This window comes from Takifugu flavidus, chromosome 11 (genome assembly GCF_003711565.1).
Source record: "Takifugu flavidus isolate HTHZ2018 chromosome 11, ASM371156v2, whole genome shotgun sequence".
In the NCBI taxonomy this organism is placed as follows: Eukaryota; Metazoa; Chordata; class Actinopteri; order Tetraodontiformes; family Tetraodontidae; genus Takifugu; species Takifugu flavidus.
The window spans coordinates 12363261-12379819 of NC_079530.1; the positions used below are offsets into that span (position 1 = coordinate 12363261).

At 49.2% G+C, this 16559-nt stretch overlaps 1 protein-coding gene across 5 annotated transcripts; it reads left to right on the forward strand.

The window, feature by feature from the left end:
* Window positions 1-1823: 1823 nt before the first annotated feature.
* Window positions 1824-16163, forward strand: foxn2a (forkhead box N2a). 5 transcript variants are annotated; one of them, XM_057046613.1, is made up of 6 exons: window positions 1824-2065; window positions 8956-9533; window positions 11688-11812; window positions 11908-11957; window positions 12525-12593; window positions 13046-16163. In XM_057046613.1, the coding sequence occupies exons 1-6, from the start codon at window positions 2056-2058 to the stop codon at window positions 13468-13470; spliced, it is 1257 nt and encodes a 418-aa protein (XP_056902593.1). In that variant the 5' UTR covers window positions 1824-2055; the 3' UTR covers window positions 13471-16163. The 5 variants fall into 5 exon arrangements, with proteins under 5 accessions (XP_056902593.1, XP_056902594.1, XP_056902595.1 ...); XM_057046614.1 differs by lacking the exon at window positions 1824-2065 and adding an exon at window positions 2164-2329; XM_057046615.1 differs by lacking the exon at window positions 1824-2065 and adding an exon at window positions 2408-2725.
* The last annotated feature ends 396 nt before the right edge of the window (window positions 16164-16559 follow it).

Below are 16559 nucleotides of genomic sequence, written 5' to 3' on the forward strand. Positions count from 1 at the left end.
AGAAAATGCAGACAAATAATTATTTCTTTAGCATTTGGTTTCTCCTTTTTTGTCTAAAGGGTCAGGATGTTAATCAGGTCTCAACACAGGATCCTGATGCACATTTCATGATGCGAAAATCCACCTTTTTTCCTCTGCAGGACCAAAATAAGAAAGGCGAGTGAAACCAAGAGTACAGATCGAATGAGGAGAGGTGCACAAACAAGGGTTGTCACTAATAGAGAGTTTTATGAGCTCCAGACCTGCAGAAATGGAGTGGCGCTCGTGTGCAGCGGCTCTTATCATCGCGCTGGCAGCAGGGGAGGGCGAGAGCTTCGTAAAAACGGGCTGATTCATTTTCTGCATGAGAGGGTCTCACTGGGGCAGCATCAGACCAGTCAGTCCACACAGATTTATAGACCATTAAAGCAGCGGGCCTCCTGACCATTATATGCCACCATAGGCCGGCTGCTAAGACCCTCACTCCTCTGGTCCCCGGCCTTCGGACCGGCTCCCTTCCATTGCTCATCTCTTCATCTGGAGCACTTTTACTGCCTTATATAAGCTCCTCTCATCACCTGCAGCCCGATTTCTCTTCACCTCAGTGCCCTCTGATGTGCTGCGATCCGTTTACTGAAATCATTCGTATCTTCGTTAACTAAATGCCCACAGTGGTTTTTTTTTGTTACCGTCGTGACACAATGCTACTCTTTCCAAAAGACCGTCCCATTAGCGAGGGCAGCGAGCTATATGGGCCAGGAAATGCTCGGGTATCATCCTGATGGTTGTCTGTAGGGCACGTTGTTTTAGCCTAACAGTTTCACAATCAGATTAGCACCGTCACAGGCTCGCTGACTAATGCGTATGTCTCTTCAAGGCAACCTCAATCAAGCGTATGCCAGCGATCCATCTTGTTGTCCTCTCTGGCCCTCTATCACCACCATCATCATCATCAACCAAGGGAAAAACAGGAAAAACTAGGTCGTCCACTTCTTTGTTGCATATTTAAATTCACTGATGTTCTTTCTCCTTTCGACAACATAGGGTTAATTGTAAGTTACAGTATATTAAGTTGTAAAACATGACTATAAAGCTAGTCCAGTTCACCCTGTCTCGGTCTGGGGAAAAGCCTGTTGGTCCAGTTGACATGAGAAAAACAAGGGTGTGTATGAATACCAGGGCAGAAGTGTTTGCTGCACAGACACACGGCAGGTATTTGGGCACAGGCCCACAAGGTAAAAGCAAATAAAGAGGCTATCGGTTGGGACCACAGAGAGCTACTCGAGAATGCGACTGAAACGGAGTGGCTGCAACGAGCAAAGCATCACCGACGCGTGAAAGTTGCAGTTTGGTGTGAAGTCAGTTGGCTGGTCTCGAATGTCTGTGGGAAAAGGTGACTCGCTGGCTGTACTGACGCCCCACACGAGGTAAATGCAACACTGTATACAGGCAGTGCTTCATATAGATCTCACAAGCAGCTCCTTTTGCCTCTTCATCACCTGGCATTAGCCCGCATGTGTCTGCAACAGGAAATGTGCACAGATCACGTTAGACCCGTTGGTTCCCTGGGAGGGGCCCCGCGCGGGGTGCACCGTCGTCACGAGGCTGGGTGTAGTGACACGCCCCGAGGTGTTTGTGTATCCCAAATACCGCCTCGATCTCGGCCACACGCGTCAATCAATCCATAACCCGCGCCTTTATCAAGGGACATTAAAGAAACCGACAGAAAAGTTGACTGTCAGCCACGTTAATCGGTTCGACGTTAGCTAAAGCAGCTGTGGGGAGGGGGGAGTAAAAACGCGCCGCGCGACGCAAAATAGGGTGGCGTGCGCGCTCGCGCAGCTCCGGCGCTGCGGCAGTTGCCAGGGGAGATAGGAGGGGAGGGGTTTTGATTGGCTGAAGTGGCCCTGTTGCCATGGCGACGGCAATGGGTTTGGTAGCGTGCGCTGTGCGAGCTGCTGCGCGCTGCGTGTATGGAGGAAGCAGCTGCTGCTCTGATCTCTGACATTGTGCTAGACAGACATCGGAATAAACTGCGCGCAGACGTGTCTTTAAACACACCGCACCGGGGCACGCATGCATGATTGTGAGTATTCTTCCACTTCTTACCTCTTCCAGCGCCCCCAACACCCGCTATTTTGTGGCCTTTAAACGTTGTCGAACGTGGGCTGCGTTCGGAACAGGCTAAAAGTAAATGCGGTCAAGTGACTTTGCTTAGAGGCAGCGTGGCAGATCCAGCGCCCGCATGTGGCCAGCGGACCGCCGCTCACGCCACGGCCTTTTAGTCGTCGAACTTTAGGCTTTGAAAGTAGAGAGGACGCCCCGAGCCCCGACGAGAGGTTGTCGCCCGGTACGCGAAACTACATTTGTAATAAAGTGCCGCTGGGAGTTAAAATGTTATGCTAACGCTAGCACTGGATTTACCTCCGGTGACCCAGCGAGCAGCTGCTAACGCTACTTTCCCCCTGGTTTAGTGCGGCGTGAGCCGGTGTCGGTGGTACCGAAACCCGGTGGATTTCCCCGGCGAAAACGTAGATTTAACCACCCCGTGCTAAGTTACTCCACAATATATCCGTGTCGGGAAGCGTTGTGCAATGGTCCACGTCATTACGTTTAACTTTGTGTTACTCATTGTGCTGCTGAATCCGCGAGTCGGTGGCGATTTAACTCTTCACATTTATCCTAATTTAAGTTCTAAACGGTCTTTTGCGGACGCTCGGTGCGTGATTCGATTGGACCTTTGATTGTGAGTCATTCTTTGTCTATCTCGTCCACTATACTGTGACATTAGTTCATTTTAGACGCACGTCATGGTCAAGCCGCATTTCTTTGTCCCTTCGTTTTATATATATTCACCTTATCAAAGTTTGCGATGGCACAATGCACACAATTAGCACATATTGTGTTATATTCGCGATATCAGATCCCTCCTCATCACTTTGAATATTCCATCTTTCCTGTGGAATTCCTCATGTTTTGGCTGTTGAGCCGGCATCTGAAAATCCGTCTGATAACCATTGTGTGGACCCCTTTTAATGCATATTTTGACAAAGGTGATGTGTAGTTTCTCCTTTGTGGATCTGTGCCGGTGTCGGTGATGCTACTTTCTTGTGATAAAAGTGATAAACAGAGAGGATGGAGCTGCTTAAGGGGCCAGAAGGAAAAGAAACAGATGTTAATCTGCCATTATTCAGAACCTCGCTGGTCGTGATGTAGGTCAAACCATCTGTTGTATTTACGTTGTTGGTAGCATGTTGGCGACTGTGCACGATTGTACATAGAAAAGCCTCTGACGGGTGAGCACGTTGGCCTCCCAGAATAGATGAGAGGCTCTGCTAACTTTCCTGACATTCACGACTATAAATAAGGGTTGTTGTAACCCGGTGATGTACATATCGCTGATGTAAATGCCAGCCTGAGATGACGGGTCTGGACTTTATGTTGAAGTACATTAATGGTTTGGAGTGAATGTAAAGTAAATGTAACTTTACTCAAGGGTTTAAATGAATGTAGGTCCCGTGAAAGGAGAACTACGGCTGAAATCAGAGACAGATTGTTGTATTTTTGGTTTCATCTTATGTTTCCAAGAAATTGCTTTTCATAGCTCGATAATGACGGGGCGGGGGGGGGGACGTAAACCACTGAGTCACTTGATATTTGGTTCACCATATATTGTGTCTGTAAACCCTGAAGGCGATGACCTGCTTTTTGAAAGGGTTTTAATAGATGACATCGAACAACGCGTATTTCCTCTTTATTTACCCCCCAATCCCCCCCCCCCCCCCCACATGGTGATACTTGGTTATATGCTGCAGTCTAATGCTCCATGTTTCTATCCCACCACTAAGAGCGACGTGTCGTGTAGAAGAGCAGATTGTGTGAAGGCCAACCTCCATTTCTATGCAGATTTGGGTCCCCTGAGAAGCGCTCATTGTATTGTGGAGTTGATGGAACAGGAAGATGTTTCTCAGAGGATGTATGATAACAATGAAGCAGTCAGTCAATTCCTAAATCACAGCACACACCTATGGAGCACTTTTGTCCTGTCTGATTGCGTTAACGCAGAGCGTGATTACATTTACATGGAACCATGTGAAGTTGTCTAAGCAAGAGTGGCTTAGAACCTGCTCCCAAACGCTGGCGTTGGCGTGTAATCTGTCTTATCGCGGCCTCGTGTACTCTGACCCAGAGCAAATGAAAGGCTGGGTTCTCTGAACTGCACTATGCACTCGTAGACACATTAGCGACTGTGTTTAATTTGGTTACGAAAGCTGACCGTGTGGTGGAAACCACAGCGATTGCTTAACACGGTGCGAAGGCGAAATGGTTCAGGTTTGGCTAAATGGGTCGGAGCGACATACCTACCTGGTTAATGGCAGCTTCCACCTGACAACTAACTGTTTAGTAACACAGCTGGGCACATGTGCGGGTAATGTTTCACTGGTAGGCTGGTAAACAGGTGAAGTCAGTCACTAATAGGCGTCCTGTGGCTGTGACATGCTGTACACCTGTCTGGGTCATACAGGTGACTGGTGAGGGTTTGAATTACTGAAGCCACAGGTTTAGTCAGCAGCTTCCACCCACACCCTTCCTTTGGTGGGTGGGGGGACATCCCCAGTCATCTTGTCTGTAAACACCCACGTTTGCACCCACGTGCTCCACCCTCCTGACATTTACGTGTTGTTTTCAATATTATTTGGATTCATGTCAGGGCGTATCTGGAGAGTTCAAGACACCCTCCCCCCCCAATAACCACAACTCTTTGTTGTTTTTGGCCCCCCTCCGACCGCCTTAGTTATTGTAATTCCTGATCGGCTACTAAGGTCGTGCACTGCCTCTTCATTGGGGGGGGCCCCGTCCTCCTTCTTGCTCATTCATAACCCCCAAAACTGTCCTGGGAGGGGGGGTTGCATCATTCCTGACACATGCTGACGCATGCCTGAATAGGTCACCCTAAATTAAATGGTGCTCGTTTAGCACGTTGCATAAATCCTGCCTAGTTCTGGCAAGAACTAGATAATAATTTTGACCTCACCTATCATGTCTGGATTTTAAAACGTTCCTGGGGGTGGGGGGATCCCAATATTCCTGCAGGATAGACTGGATGGCTGGACCTCCAGGACTCAGCGTCCGCAGGTCAACGTCAGCTCGGGTAACGACGAGCTGCGGATTTACATCATGAGTCCAGGCAAGCTAAAACATGAAGCTAGCTGACCCTGCCATCTTCTCCTCTCATGTAGAGCCTGACTTAGCTTATTAGCTCATGCTGCAAAGTTCACACGTGACATCTTGATACCTTGTATATAATATTCCTACATATGCTCTTTCTACCCACACACAACAACGTCATTATTGTATTTGGGCTAATAGCGACAGATGTGGCAATAGCTGCTGTTTTAAGTCTATAAGCTTGTGTGTTTGTCTGGTGGTGTTTGTATGCTGAACCCAGCCACATGACTGAAGAGATAAGGTTTCAGTGGTGGTTGGGGGTTGCACATATAGGCCTCACCTCTGTTGACGGTCCAACTGCAGCGTTTGTGGACTCAAGTAACTGTCTGTAACCCCAGAAAGCATTCTCCATTGTTTTGTAATCTCGTCTTCCCCTCAAGTGTTTACTGATCGTATCGTCGGAATGATTAGGTTCGGATTATTTTATTGTCAGCTTGCTATAAGTAGAGTTCCTCTCTCTCTCTGGGCTCGGCGTGCAGCAGGCCTGCTCTCCGAACAGCGTAAGTCTGCGTTTGTTTTTTAAAAATGAACTTCCTCAACAGGCAGGAGGTGTTTCCTTCCCTCCTGGTCTTGTGTTTGAAGCTGTGAGGTGAATACTGAACACTTTTGAAACATGGCTCGAGCAAAAACAACTGCTCCTTTGTACGAGCCGAGTGTGGGGCCAGTTGTAACACTCTTCCTCTTGCTTTCACCCAATCTCGTGCGTCTAGATTTTGTCTTATTAAATGCATGGTTGTGTATGCAGGACGGGGGTCGGAGGAGGGTTGGTTATCTTTTTAACGCTCCTGTCCAGCCTCACTCCCAACCACCAACTCTGCCTCATGGAGATTGCAGCTCCGGCCCAGCTGGGTACTCATCTAAATATCAGTTAAGAGTTTCAAATTACAGCCTTTGCTGTGGGCCTTTGCGACACACCTTTGTGTACAGAGGTGTAACTGGTTTGTGTCAACTGGTTTATCCCATGGAAAGAGAGGGTGTAGCACATTTACATTCCTGAAAGGAGGGCAGTTACACGTCATACATATGGAGAAATCCCCCATCAACGTAAAGCTCTCATTCAGTTCCTAAAACGGACGATACGTGGAGACATAAAGTCATTACTTGGTGGCGTATTCAGGGGTGCCCAGGTTGCCTGTGGCCTTTCCCACAGCTTTTTGTCAGCCAGGTCTGTGGAGAACAGCGGCAGACTGCTGGCCTCAGCATTTTCCGCCTGTATTGATCTCCCCACATTAGCTCTCTCTTCATGCACAGACATGAGCACAATCGCTTCCCTTACAGCATTGGCTGCCGTGGCAACTGAGTGCCTATCATGAGATTCGCTACCAGAAGCCATCTCCAAACCTGCACCTTCTCGCTTTGATGATGCGGTTATCTCCTTTACATTCTGACGCATATGTAAAAAAAACAAAACACACACACACACACAACGATGGCTTGATTTTCCTCTTTAAGCGATCTGAACACGTCTTTGTGCGCGTTTGAATAGGATAAGTGCTTAACGGGATAAAAGAGTAGTTTGAGGGGTGGGTGGGTGGGGGGGGTTATGTGGCTGGGCACCTGCTGTTACCGCCTGCCTTTTTGCACATGAATATGATGAGGGTGGCGGCGCACTGTGGCTATTTTAACTTGCAGATGAGCCGTCGGGTCAGCGCCGACCGATGCAGCCTTGGTGGATTTTCAAGTACAGGCTGCAGTCAGCGGGCCAGGGTGGCCCTTTACCCCACGTCCCCCAGGGTGGCCCTTTACCCCACGTCCCCCAGGGTGGCCCTTTACCCCACGTCCCCCAGGGTGGCCCTTTACCCCACGTCCCCCGGGGTGGCCCTTTACCCCACGTCCCATGATGCACTGCACCCCCGCCAACCTTTATTTAGCGTCATAAGAGTAGCCGACGCTACCATCATGCGATTATAAACAGGTACAAAGGTACAAAACTTCCAGCTGTTCTGGATGCAGAACATCTTTTTGAGAACCGTCCCTTCCTCCAAGCGGGCGCACGGTTGGTCACGACGGTCCGGGCGACGCGCTGATTGTGTTTACAGGTCGTTGATGTTGCTTTGCTGATGCAACAAACGACCTTAAGCCTCAGACGGCCTGTAAACGCACAGAGCGCGACTCTTTTTACACCAGACTTTGGGTAAAATCTGGTGGTTTTGTCGGACTGGGTACATTGTCTATCATTTACACACACACACACCCCTTGATTTGTGTGATTTTTTTTTTTTTTGCAGAGATGTGCTTTGCATGCTTGTCTGACTGCACTCTGCCTGCTCCTGCTTTATTATAGGAACCTGTCATGCCGAGGGACATCTTTTTGTATTTGGGTCTCCTGAGAAGAGAGTTTCTTTTAATACAAATGGGCACTTCTCTCGCCGGCTGACAGAACTGATCGCTCCACTTTGCCTCTGAGCTGTTATTCATCCTAGACTGACGATAACTTGCATTGCTTACTGCCCCCCCCCCCCCCCCCCCCCCTCCAGAAACTCTTTTCCTTTTGTCTTTTGCTCACTCGCCGCTTTGGGGATCACGTTTGCAGAGGTTTGAGTTGGACAAAGATGTAAATGATGGTGACAAAAGTGGCCAGTTTTGGAGTGACCTGTGCAGGCTGAGAGGATGCGGCGTCAACACGGGAGATTCGGGCTGATAAAGCATCAAACTAATCACAGTCGGATCTGTCTGCGCCGTGTTTATCACGCCATTAAGAGGCGAGCGTCTGGCTCTGACAAATTGTGTGTTTGCGTGCGTGTGTGGTCCTTCTCCTGTCTCCTCCTCTGTACTTCATTCTCCAGGTTGACCCACTTCTAATCTTATTGCAGAAAGGAAAAGACATCCCATCTCGCCACTCTCCGTGCACGCTTACCTGCCACGCTCTCATCTGTGTCGGCAACCAGACCACCCCAGTCGGGGGGCAGCTGATATCCATCCGTGGGTCAGGTTGCCATCACAGATTACTTCTTGAATTATTACTGTAGCTCATACATCTTTCTTATGGGATTGCTCTAATTGAAGGGGTGGCTGGGTTGTCATGGTGATATCAGGACATACAGCGAAGCTTGCTGTGAACCAATGAGCAGAAGCTTCACCGAGCAGAACGTCTTTAAGGCATTTGTGGTCAATTGTTACTCACCAGGTTCAACTAAAACCAAAACTATCAGATGTGGGCGATATATTGTGTGAGACGATGCAAAAGTAAAGGTCATTGTCCTATTTAGGGCACTTGGATGGGTGCCTGTAATAATACAGGGCTCATGGTGATATTGAATTTCTCTCTTCTCTTAAGTGACTAATAACTGGTTAGTCTGCGCCCTCTTTGTGCTGCTTAATCCGATGTTGTTGAAAACCAGACTTAATTCTTCCTCAATGTCAATCAATCTGTAAGAGCCATTTAGTCTTTAAGATGGAGTCCTTGTGCACATTGGCGTGGTCATTGGATGGAAGCACACTTGTTAACACTTAACGAGGCGCTGGGTGTTTTCTGAAATGGGGGGGGCGTCGAGGAGTGGAGCCATGAGATCGGTCCGGGTTCTTGAGAGGATCTCGGCTTTCTCAAGTGGTCAAGTGGCCATCCTCAATCAGAGGGGCGGTGAGAGGGTCGGCCGGTGCGATGAAAGGCAGTCCGCACCCCCCCCTTCCCGGGAGAATCCAAAACACCGGGCCAATGCTTTCATTTCAGATGCGTCCAGTTCATTCAGATGAAATTGTGTTTTCAGCCCCACGTCACCGACATCTTCTCTTTCTGTCTCTCTCCAGACCTCCTTGATTTAATGGGTCCAATCATTGGGATGTCACCAGACAAGAAAACGGAAATTCCGGGTATGCAGGAGGAGCGGACAGGGCTCAGAGGCGTCTGCGGCGTGGGAACGCTGCCGGAAGCTGAATGTGCGTCCAGTCCCTTGGCGACCAGCGTGGATCGTACCGGAGGCACCGAGGACGAGGAGCTCACCAACCTCAACTGGCTGCACGAGAACCTGCTTCAGAACTTTACTCTGGGGGGTCCAGAAGCTCAAGCCAGTGGCGGCCCCCTCTTTGACATCGAAGGCGACTACAAGTCAAGCCAGGGCGCCTCATCTTCCTCTTCGCCGTCGTCACACGCCAGAGGCAGGGAGAGGGACTCGCTGAAGTCGAAGCCCCCGTTCTCCTTCTCTCTGCTCATCTACATGGCCATCGAGCAGTCGCCCAGCAAATCTTTGCCCGTGAAAGAGATCTACGGCTGGATCCTCGAGCACTTCCCTTACTTCTCCAACGCCCCCACCGGCTGGAAGAACTCGGTTCGCCACAACCTGTCTCTAAACAAATGCTTCCGGAAAGTCGACAGGAGTTTGGGAAAAGTAGGTTGGCAGTTTGTTCCCCGAATGAACACGGGACACAATCTCCACATGCACTTTTGTTCACGACACCATTAGCGGTATACTGCGGCGTGGTCCGCGGGGCTGCGTTTGGGCCGTGGGCACGCCGGCGAGGTCCTCTGAATGCGCTGCGGTAAGGGTGGAATCTAGTCAAGGTCACAGATACTCCTTCAAAGGAAGTGCAAACACAGCAGAAAGGCGATGACTGTTTATCTGCCGGAGCGCCGCTGTTTGCACCCAGAGAACGAAGCTTCCCACGGTGGTAAAACTGTGAGGGAAAGCAAAGCTGCCGCGTCAGGCGTTTAGGCCGCTCGAGCACGTCACGGCGAGCACAAATGCTTCAGGTGAGGCTCGAGCAACAGAACGTTGTAGGTCCCTGGAGATTGATTGTGATGGGTGAGCTGTGTTATTACGCAGCGTATTGGAATATTAGTTTTTGTCTCAAGCTGCACTCTTTAGTTCCTGAGAATTAAAATCGAACGGAATGAGAAGGAACGATAATCTCTTTAGGAAAACGAAGCACGCCGCCGCGTCTCGTTAAAAAATGCGTTTTTTAACGAGAACTCGGGACTAAATTCCCTCATAAAGGATTTTGAATTCTGAAAATATGCCTAATTAGGCTCTTTAACCTGGATTGAGTGTGAATTTGATTGCCACAAACTCCACCCCCCCCCGGCAAGAAACGCCAGGGAGGTGCAGGCAGCTCGGCGCGCGTGTGCACGAGTCTGTCTTCTGTACGGAGCCAACTTCGACACCATTGTCACATGACACTGGCTGGTGGTTTTGGTTGCTATGGAGATGTTTCCTTCTTCCTGCATCAGGCTGGGTTGGTAATCTGAGTCAAGGTTATTCTCCTCCCTCCTTCGCTCTCTTCTCCTCCCAGACTGGGCATTACCCCGCCATCAGATAAAGCGACAGTTAATACACTCCCACACACACCGCCAACAGACGCCGCCGCTCCTCACACGGTTGCCGAGGAGCACATGCAGCACTTCCTCCCTTTGTTTGGGCTCTTGAGGAATTCCCGTTGAGGCATTTCTCAACAGTTTTGCTCATCAAAACGCTGCCGTTTGCATTCGCGAACGAGCCGAAGTGGCCCGATAAATTTGATCTGCTACGCTGAGGTCGTCAGTCACATGACTGATGCAACGCCGACTGTTTCCATGCAAACAAGCCGTGCAGAGAAAAGCAGCTCTCGTGACTCTCACGAGAAGTCAGAACATTGACGATGGACGTCCGGAGCGTCCAGGCTAATTCCTGCGACAGTATGTCCTCGTCATTATTCCGAGGCCACGGCTCAAATGTCACAGAAGAATTCTGGATTTAAAACTTCCGGATGACTTAACTACCAAGTTGAGTGACGCGTAACTGCTCGTCTCTTCCTCAACCCACACGTGCTTTTAGAACTTCTGTTTTTTTTTTTTTTTTCAGAATAGCCATAAAAGCTACTTCAAGTGTTTTTATAAAAAAACAACTGGTGTTTACATTTTTAATTTGCACCATTTCAGGGGAAGCAAAGCCACTGGATGGACTTTCAGTGTCCTCCTCCTAATGGTATCATATAAATTACTTATTTCCATCGTATCTTTAAAATGTTTAGCATGTAATATGTGAACCACTGAGCGGGGAGAACACCGCCGACAAGAATCGAACGCCCCTCAATACCATAATCAAGGTATTGCCGTGGCAGCAGTAAACACGCTTCAGTCACGCAGCCTCTGTTTCTACAACTTAAAGGTGATTATAGCTGAATTGCATCTTCAAGTCAATTAACAGTCTCAACTAAGGCTCAGAGCACACAAACGGCTACACGTGCCCCCCTGTCTCTTCCTATTTCTGCTGGCAAATTGTTAAAAATCTTAAAATGCCTGAGTAATCTACGTCGGCAGGGCTAAAGGTCACCTGTTTCTGGCGTCCCATTAAAATCGGCAAACCTGATAGTGAGCTCTCAGCCTGAGCGCTCCGCTGGTGACCTAATGGAGAGGTGCTGTTTATTAATAGGCACTTGCCATCCACTTCTGTGCACTATGCACCTCTGCACACAGCGGTTTTTGTTGTTTTTCACGCCGTGCTGCTTCTGCACTGTTGCACTGTTGCGCCGTGTGGGACAGCGGCTGACTCTGTTCTGTCCTCCAGGCCAGTGGGAAAGGTTCTCTCTGGTGCGTTGACCCCGAGTACCGCCCAAACCTGATCCAAGCCCTGAAGAAGCAGCACTTCCCCGCCGCACATGCCTTCTCCACACCACCTGCCTCCCCACCCAGGTAAGGACGTCAGGGCGCGCGCACGACGCCGCGGGTGCGTTTCCTTTGGTTAAAACCGACTCTGACCCGCCACGTTTGTCTGTTCTTCGGCGCAGTGCCTCTTCACCCCCTCGTCATCTCTTTCTACAAGGCTGCTCGTTCAAAGGTAAGGCTGGACGCGTCTTCGCCTCGCCGCCGGCGCCGTTGTGTCCTCTGTACGCGTGTGTGTTTGCAGTATTCCGATCACGTTGCCTCGGTACAGTCGGCATCGCTGTGCTTTTATCCCCAATTCTTGGTTTGATTTGTTTGCTCTCAATCATTGATGCCTCATGTACACCATAATGTTGAGTGCTCCCGGTGACGTCTCCGCCTCCTCCTGCTCCCCACTCTGCCTCTCGGATTTGTAACCTTGACGACAGGCAGAGGTTCTGCTGGTGCTGCGTGTCAAGCACTCAGACTCTCTGTAATCATTAATAATTTAGAGCGCCAGAAGTGAGCCACGAGGCTTTTAGAGTTTTCTTATTCGTCAGCTCTTAAAGATCAGACGCACGGTGGCTTTGATTTATCCTCCTGTTGTGTTTTGGGCCCAACGTGCAGCCATTTCATTTGACACCGACGCTGTCGGGCTTGCTGTGGATCCGAAGGACTCCCTCGCAGTCCGAGCACAGACGCCACGCCGCCATTGCTTTCACACCTTAGGACTGACCGTCATGCATGTTCTCTCCTCTTCCAGAGTCTGACATTGATGCTGCCACTGCCATGATGCTCTTAAACTCTGCCCCCGGGCACCACGTTGACCCATGTAAGAGAATCTCCATGCAGTGACATCCCTCATTCTTCTCTCTGTGTGCCACCTCCACCTGCGCCATCCTCTCATTGCTTCAGTACTTATCTCATTTTGTGTGCTTCACTTTGTCACATGAGCCTGACTTGTTTTCCTGGTGGATGCTGCTTTAAAAACGTTAAAGGAGCAGTTTTGGAAACGCACCTTAGCCTTAAAACCAGTTAAATATTTAGCCTCTAAAGAGTAACTAATAAATAATCCAGACTGAGTTTAGCAGTGATTATTACGTGGCAGGTGGTTTATTTTTTTGGCAGGCAGAGTTGATAGAGCCTGCTGTTGTTCCTGCTAAACTCAGCCTCTCTCCATTGCAATGAACTAATTTCATGTGTCGATAAAGCTAATTTACAGCCAGTCAAACCTCATTCTGTATGTTTTTTTTTTTTTTTATTGTTCTCTCTCGTCCACCTCAGGCAATTCTGACGGTCCGCTGGACCTCTCTCGGCCAGATTCAGTCCTGGTGAGCAGCGATCCGAAGCAGGACCACAACTACAGCAGTGTGGCCTTGCAGCGCTGCTCCTCCCGCTCCTCCTCCTCGTCCCTGTCCTCCCTGGACGAAGGAGGCTGCAACGGCGGGCAGTCCCGCCGTGCTGGCAGCGAGGGCTTCCACAGCGACGAGGACTCTGACCTCTGGGAAGAGAGAGGCCTCCACGAGACTTCCCAACGTCCGCCTGCCATTAAGTGGCCCATCAATAAGAGGTCACGGCGAGAGGTCAAGCCGGAGGTGGACGAGGAGCTGAAGGAAGCCGCCGGCTCCCTGCTGCACCTCGCAGGCATACGCAGCTGCACAGAGGGCACCAAACATACTGTCAAGAGCACAAAATTTAACAGGAAATGAAGTTTTGGTTTTGGTTTTTTTTTCCTATCAGACTCCGGACCCTGTGAACCCTGACCTCTGACCCCTGATCTCGTTTCCCAGTGTGCCTCCTTCTCCTCATCTGATCGTTCATTGACCATTTCAAGCTATTTTTTTTTGTTCCGGGATGTCCCTGTCCAACAAAAACAAATGGCAATAGTATCGCTCACACAGGAGAACAAAGCCATATAGAGACGTTCGGAACTTCGGGGTGTCTGGGCGACGGCGAACCATCACGAAGCCTATCCAAAACCACCTTCTGTTGGATTAGAAGATTGTGAATCAAAAAGTTTTCCTCTGAAAGACAGAACGGGGGGGGACAGCTGAACGTTTTCGGACTTCAAGGACTGCATGCTTCCTTCTCAGACCTGTATCCTCTTCCAAGTTAAACCTATTTATGACACGAAAGAGTGCATGTTTGTATCAGACGGATTCTAACCTCCTGCTGTTCTCGGTCTCTCCTCTTTTTTTTTTTTTTTGTTTTTGCGATAGCGGGGGAAAAAAAAGAGAAAGCCACCGTTTCGAAGCGGGGAACCTCTTGGACGAGGGAGGCAAAAAGGACCTTTTTGGTTTCCCAGCCTGGAAGACGCGGTGTGAATGTGCTCGTGTAATCATTGCGTCACGTCTGTCACGCCCGGGTCCTGAACGCCTGTCAGGTTGGGCGACATGTTGAAATAGTATTCGTCTACCACTGCCAAATTTAGTTGCAAGCTTTGCTCAACGGTGCAGCCAAAAAAAGAGAGAGAGAGAGAAAAAAAATCCCCCTCTCATCCCGCTGACCCCATTTAACCGTTGTGGTGCACTCGGCGGCACGGAACACGCGTTCACATGTTCGGCGACGCTGTGACGCAGCCTATGCAAAGTGAACATCTGCCGCGCGTCGCCAGCCGTGGAGCGCGTGCCCGCAGGTGATCGTCGGTGGCGCTGCTCCTCCGAGCGCGACCAGACGCCTCGCTGCGCGTCGGGATAAACTACGGCTGCGTTTTAACGCCACGGGTTGAGCTCCACTGTACTTTGACTTGAACCCTGTGCCCGTCATGTGATCCTCTGGCCAAATTAATGCACAAGCGTATTCTTTTGGTGCTAACACGCGCGAGCAAGAGGCCGGCGGGGTTCCGCCCCTCGGCCCCGGCTGCTAGCGCTGTGTCCTCCTCCGCTTACGACAAAATAAGGAAGTGCGTGCTCTTCTCTCACACCACGAAATGGAGCGTTTAGTGTCAGTCGACTACAGGAAATCAGGAGGCTCTGGTGTTAAAAGACCAGGATTTTCATCCTGAGCTACATAAAGGCGCTACGTCTCGTCGTACAGTACATGGTAGCATTAAAAGCACACGAGGACACGGCGGAAAATAACCTTTAAAATGAGTCAGCGCACAAATAACCCGATTGTGTTAGATAGCAAGCCTGGCCGGTGCCAAACCATTTCTTGTGCCACTACTAAAACCTGAACGGCCAACGTTAATGCAACCCCCCCATTTCCACCGTGTCGCTGAGATTTTGAGCAGCAGTGTCCTACTTTTGGAAATCATCTGAACAGGAAATGGGAGCGGACTCACGAGCGGCGACCCGACCGGTCTTTGCTTTCATTTGTGTGGCTTTAGCGTGGGAACTGTCACTTACACTGGTTTTATTTAGCTGTGAAAAAATGAGCACATTGATTGTTCATTAATCATTTTATTTATGACATTAATTTATAAGATTAATAAATACTGTCAAATACTGGTCATTTCAGAGAAATGGCTACATTTTTCCTCCATCTGTGAGCTCCTTTTTTTTTTTTTTTAAAGATGTTTTTGGTTTTATTTTACAGCAATACCTGTGTTTTCTTTCACTATGTTATAGTGATGAGGTAATTGACGATATATTTAGAGGATATTATTTCTTTAAATTTTACAATGATGTTTTCTTTGCTTTATCAGCAACAGTAAATGAACATTGAAGCCTGAAACCCTTTTCGTTGCCAAAATAAACGTACAGCACAGAGACAGACGCGTGCCGTGCTTTACGGAAAGGACTTGATCCATTTTATTTCCTTTGTTTTTATGTTTATGTGTAGATGTAAAGTAGTCAAGAAGCCAGGAATCGCCCCTGATCTCGTCAGCCGGCGTGGAACCACACTGCCAATCGTATCTTGCGTTCCCAGGTTGTATTCTTGGCTTCTGAAACCTCCCGGTGACGCCTGGAGCAGCCTGGACGCAGGTCGCTGCTACCAAACGCTTTCCAGACATGGTTTAACTGCGCGGAGCGGTTCTACTGAGACCCGTAGAGGGAACTCCCACTCATTTTTCTCCCCCTATCCCCAGTAGCACTTGCAAACAAAATGTTGACACCGGTCGAGCTACCGGAAGACATTAAGGGTCTGACTGGTCAATCACAGATTGCAGTTGCTTCATCACTGATGGCTGTTAAATATTTATTCCTCTCAGACTTCTGTTGCAGTTGCTTTTGGGTGTGATGGGTGTAAACATTATGTTGCATTTGACAAAGCTGCCAATCCAGTATCAGTAGTCTGCCGCGTCTATTGGACGACACACCTTGTTTTTTGTTTTTTTTCTGGTTTCATTTTGTATGCTAACCTCTGTTGATAAAATGTTTATAAGATTTATTTTCGCCAAAGATATGCAATTGCATTATATATGGTATTACAAAATATTAATAAAAAACTGTTCTTGTTACCCCTGTGGACAGTTTTTAATTAGCCTGTGCTTTCCTCTGCAAAAAAAAACCCTCCTGTAGCTGGGAGCCCACGTTTGACAGGGATACGATCAACATTGCCACCTGCTGTGAAGGTCTTGCGATGGAAATTCCACCTTGTGGCTGCCCATTGTTCAGCTGGCTGCTTCTCCATGTGGCTGCTGTCTCACGTTCCTCACGCGGGGGTTCAGATCCTGCAGCTGGTGCTGCAGAACCAGCTGTGCTGGGCGCGACACTCCTGGTGGAGAGCAACGGCGTGGAGGCATGCTACAAATATACCTTGCACAGATGTAAATTCTAAGGAGACTCCAGCGATGGACACGCCATCGGAGCTCCCAGTGGCACTGTTGGCTCTAAGTTAATTTGTCAGGGAGAAA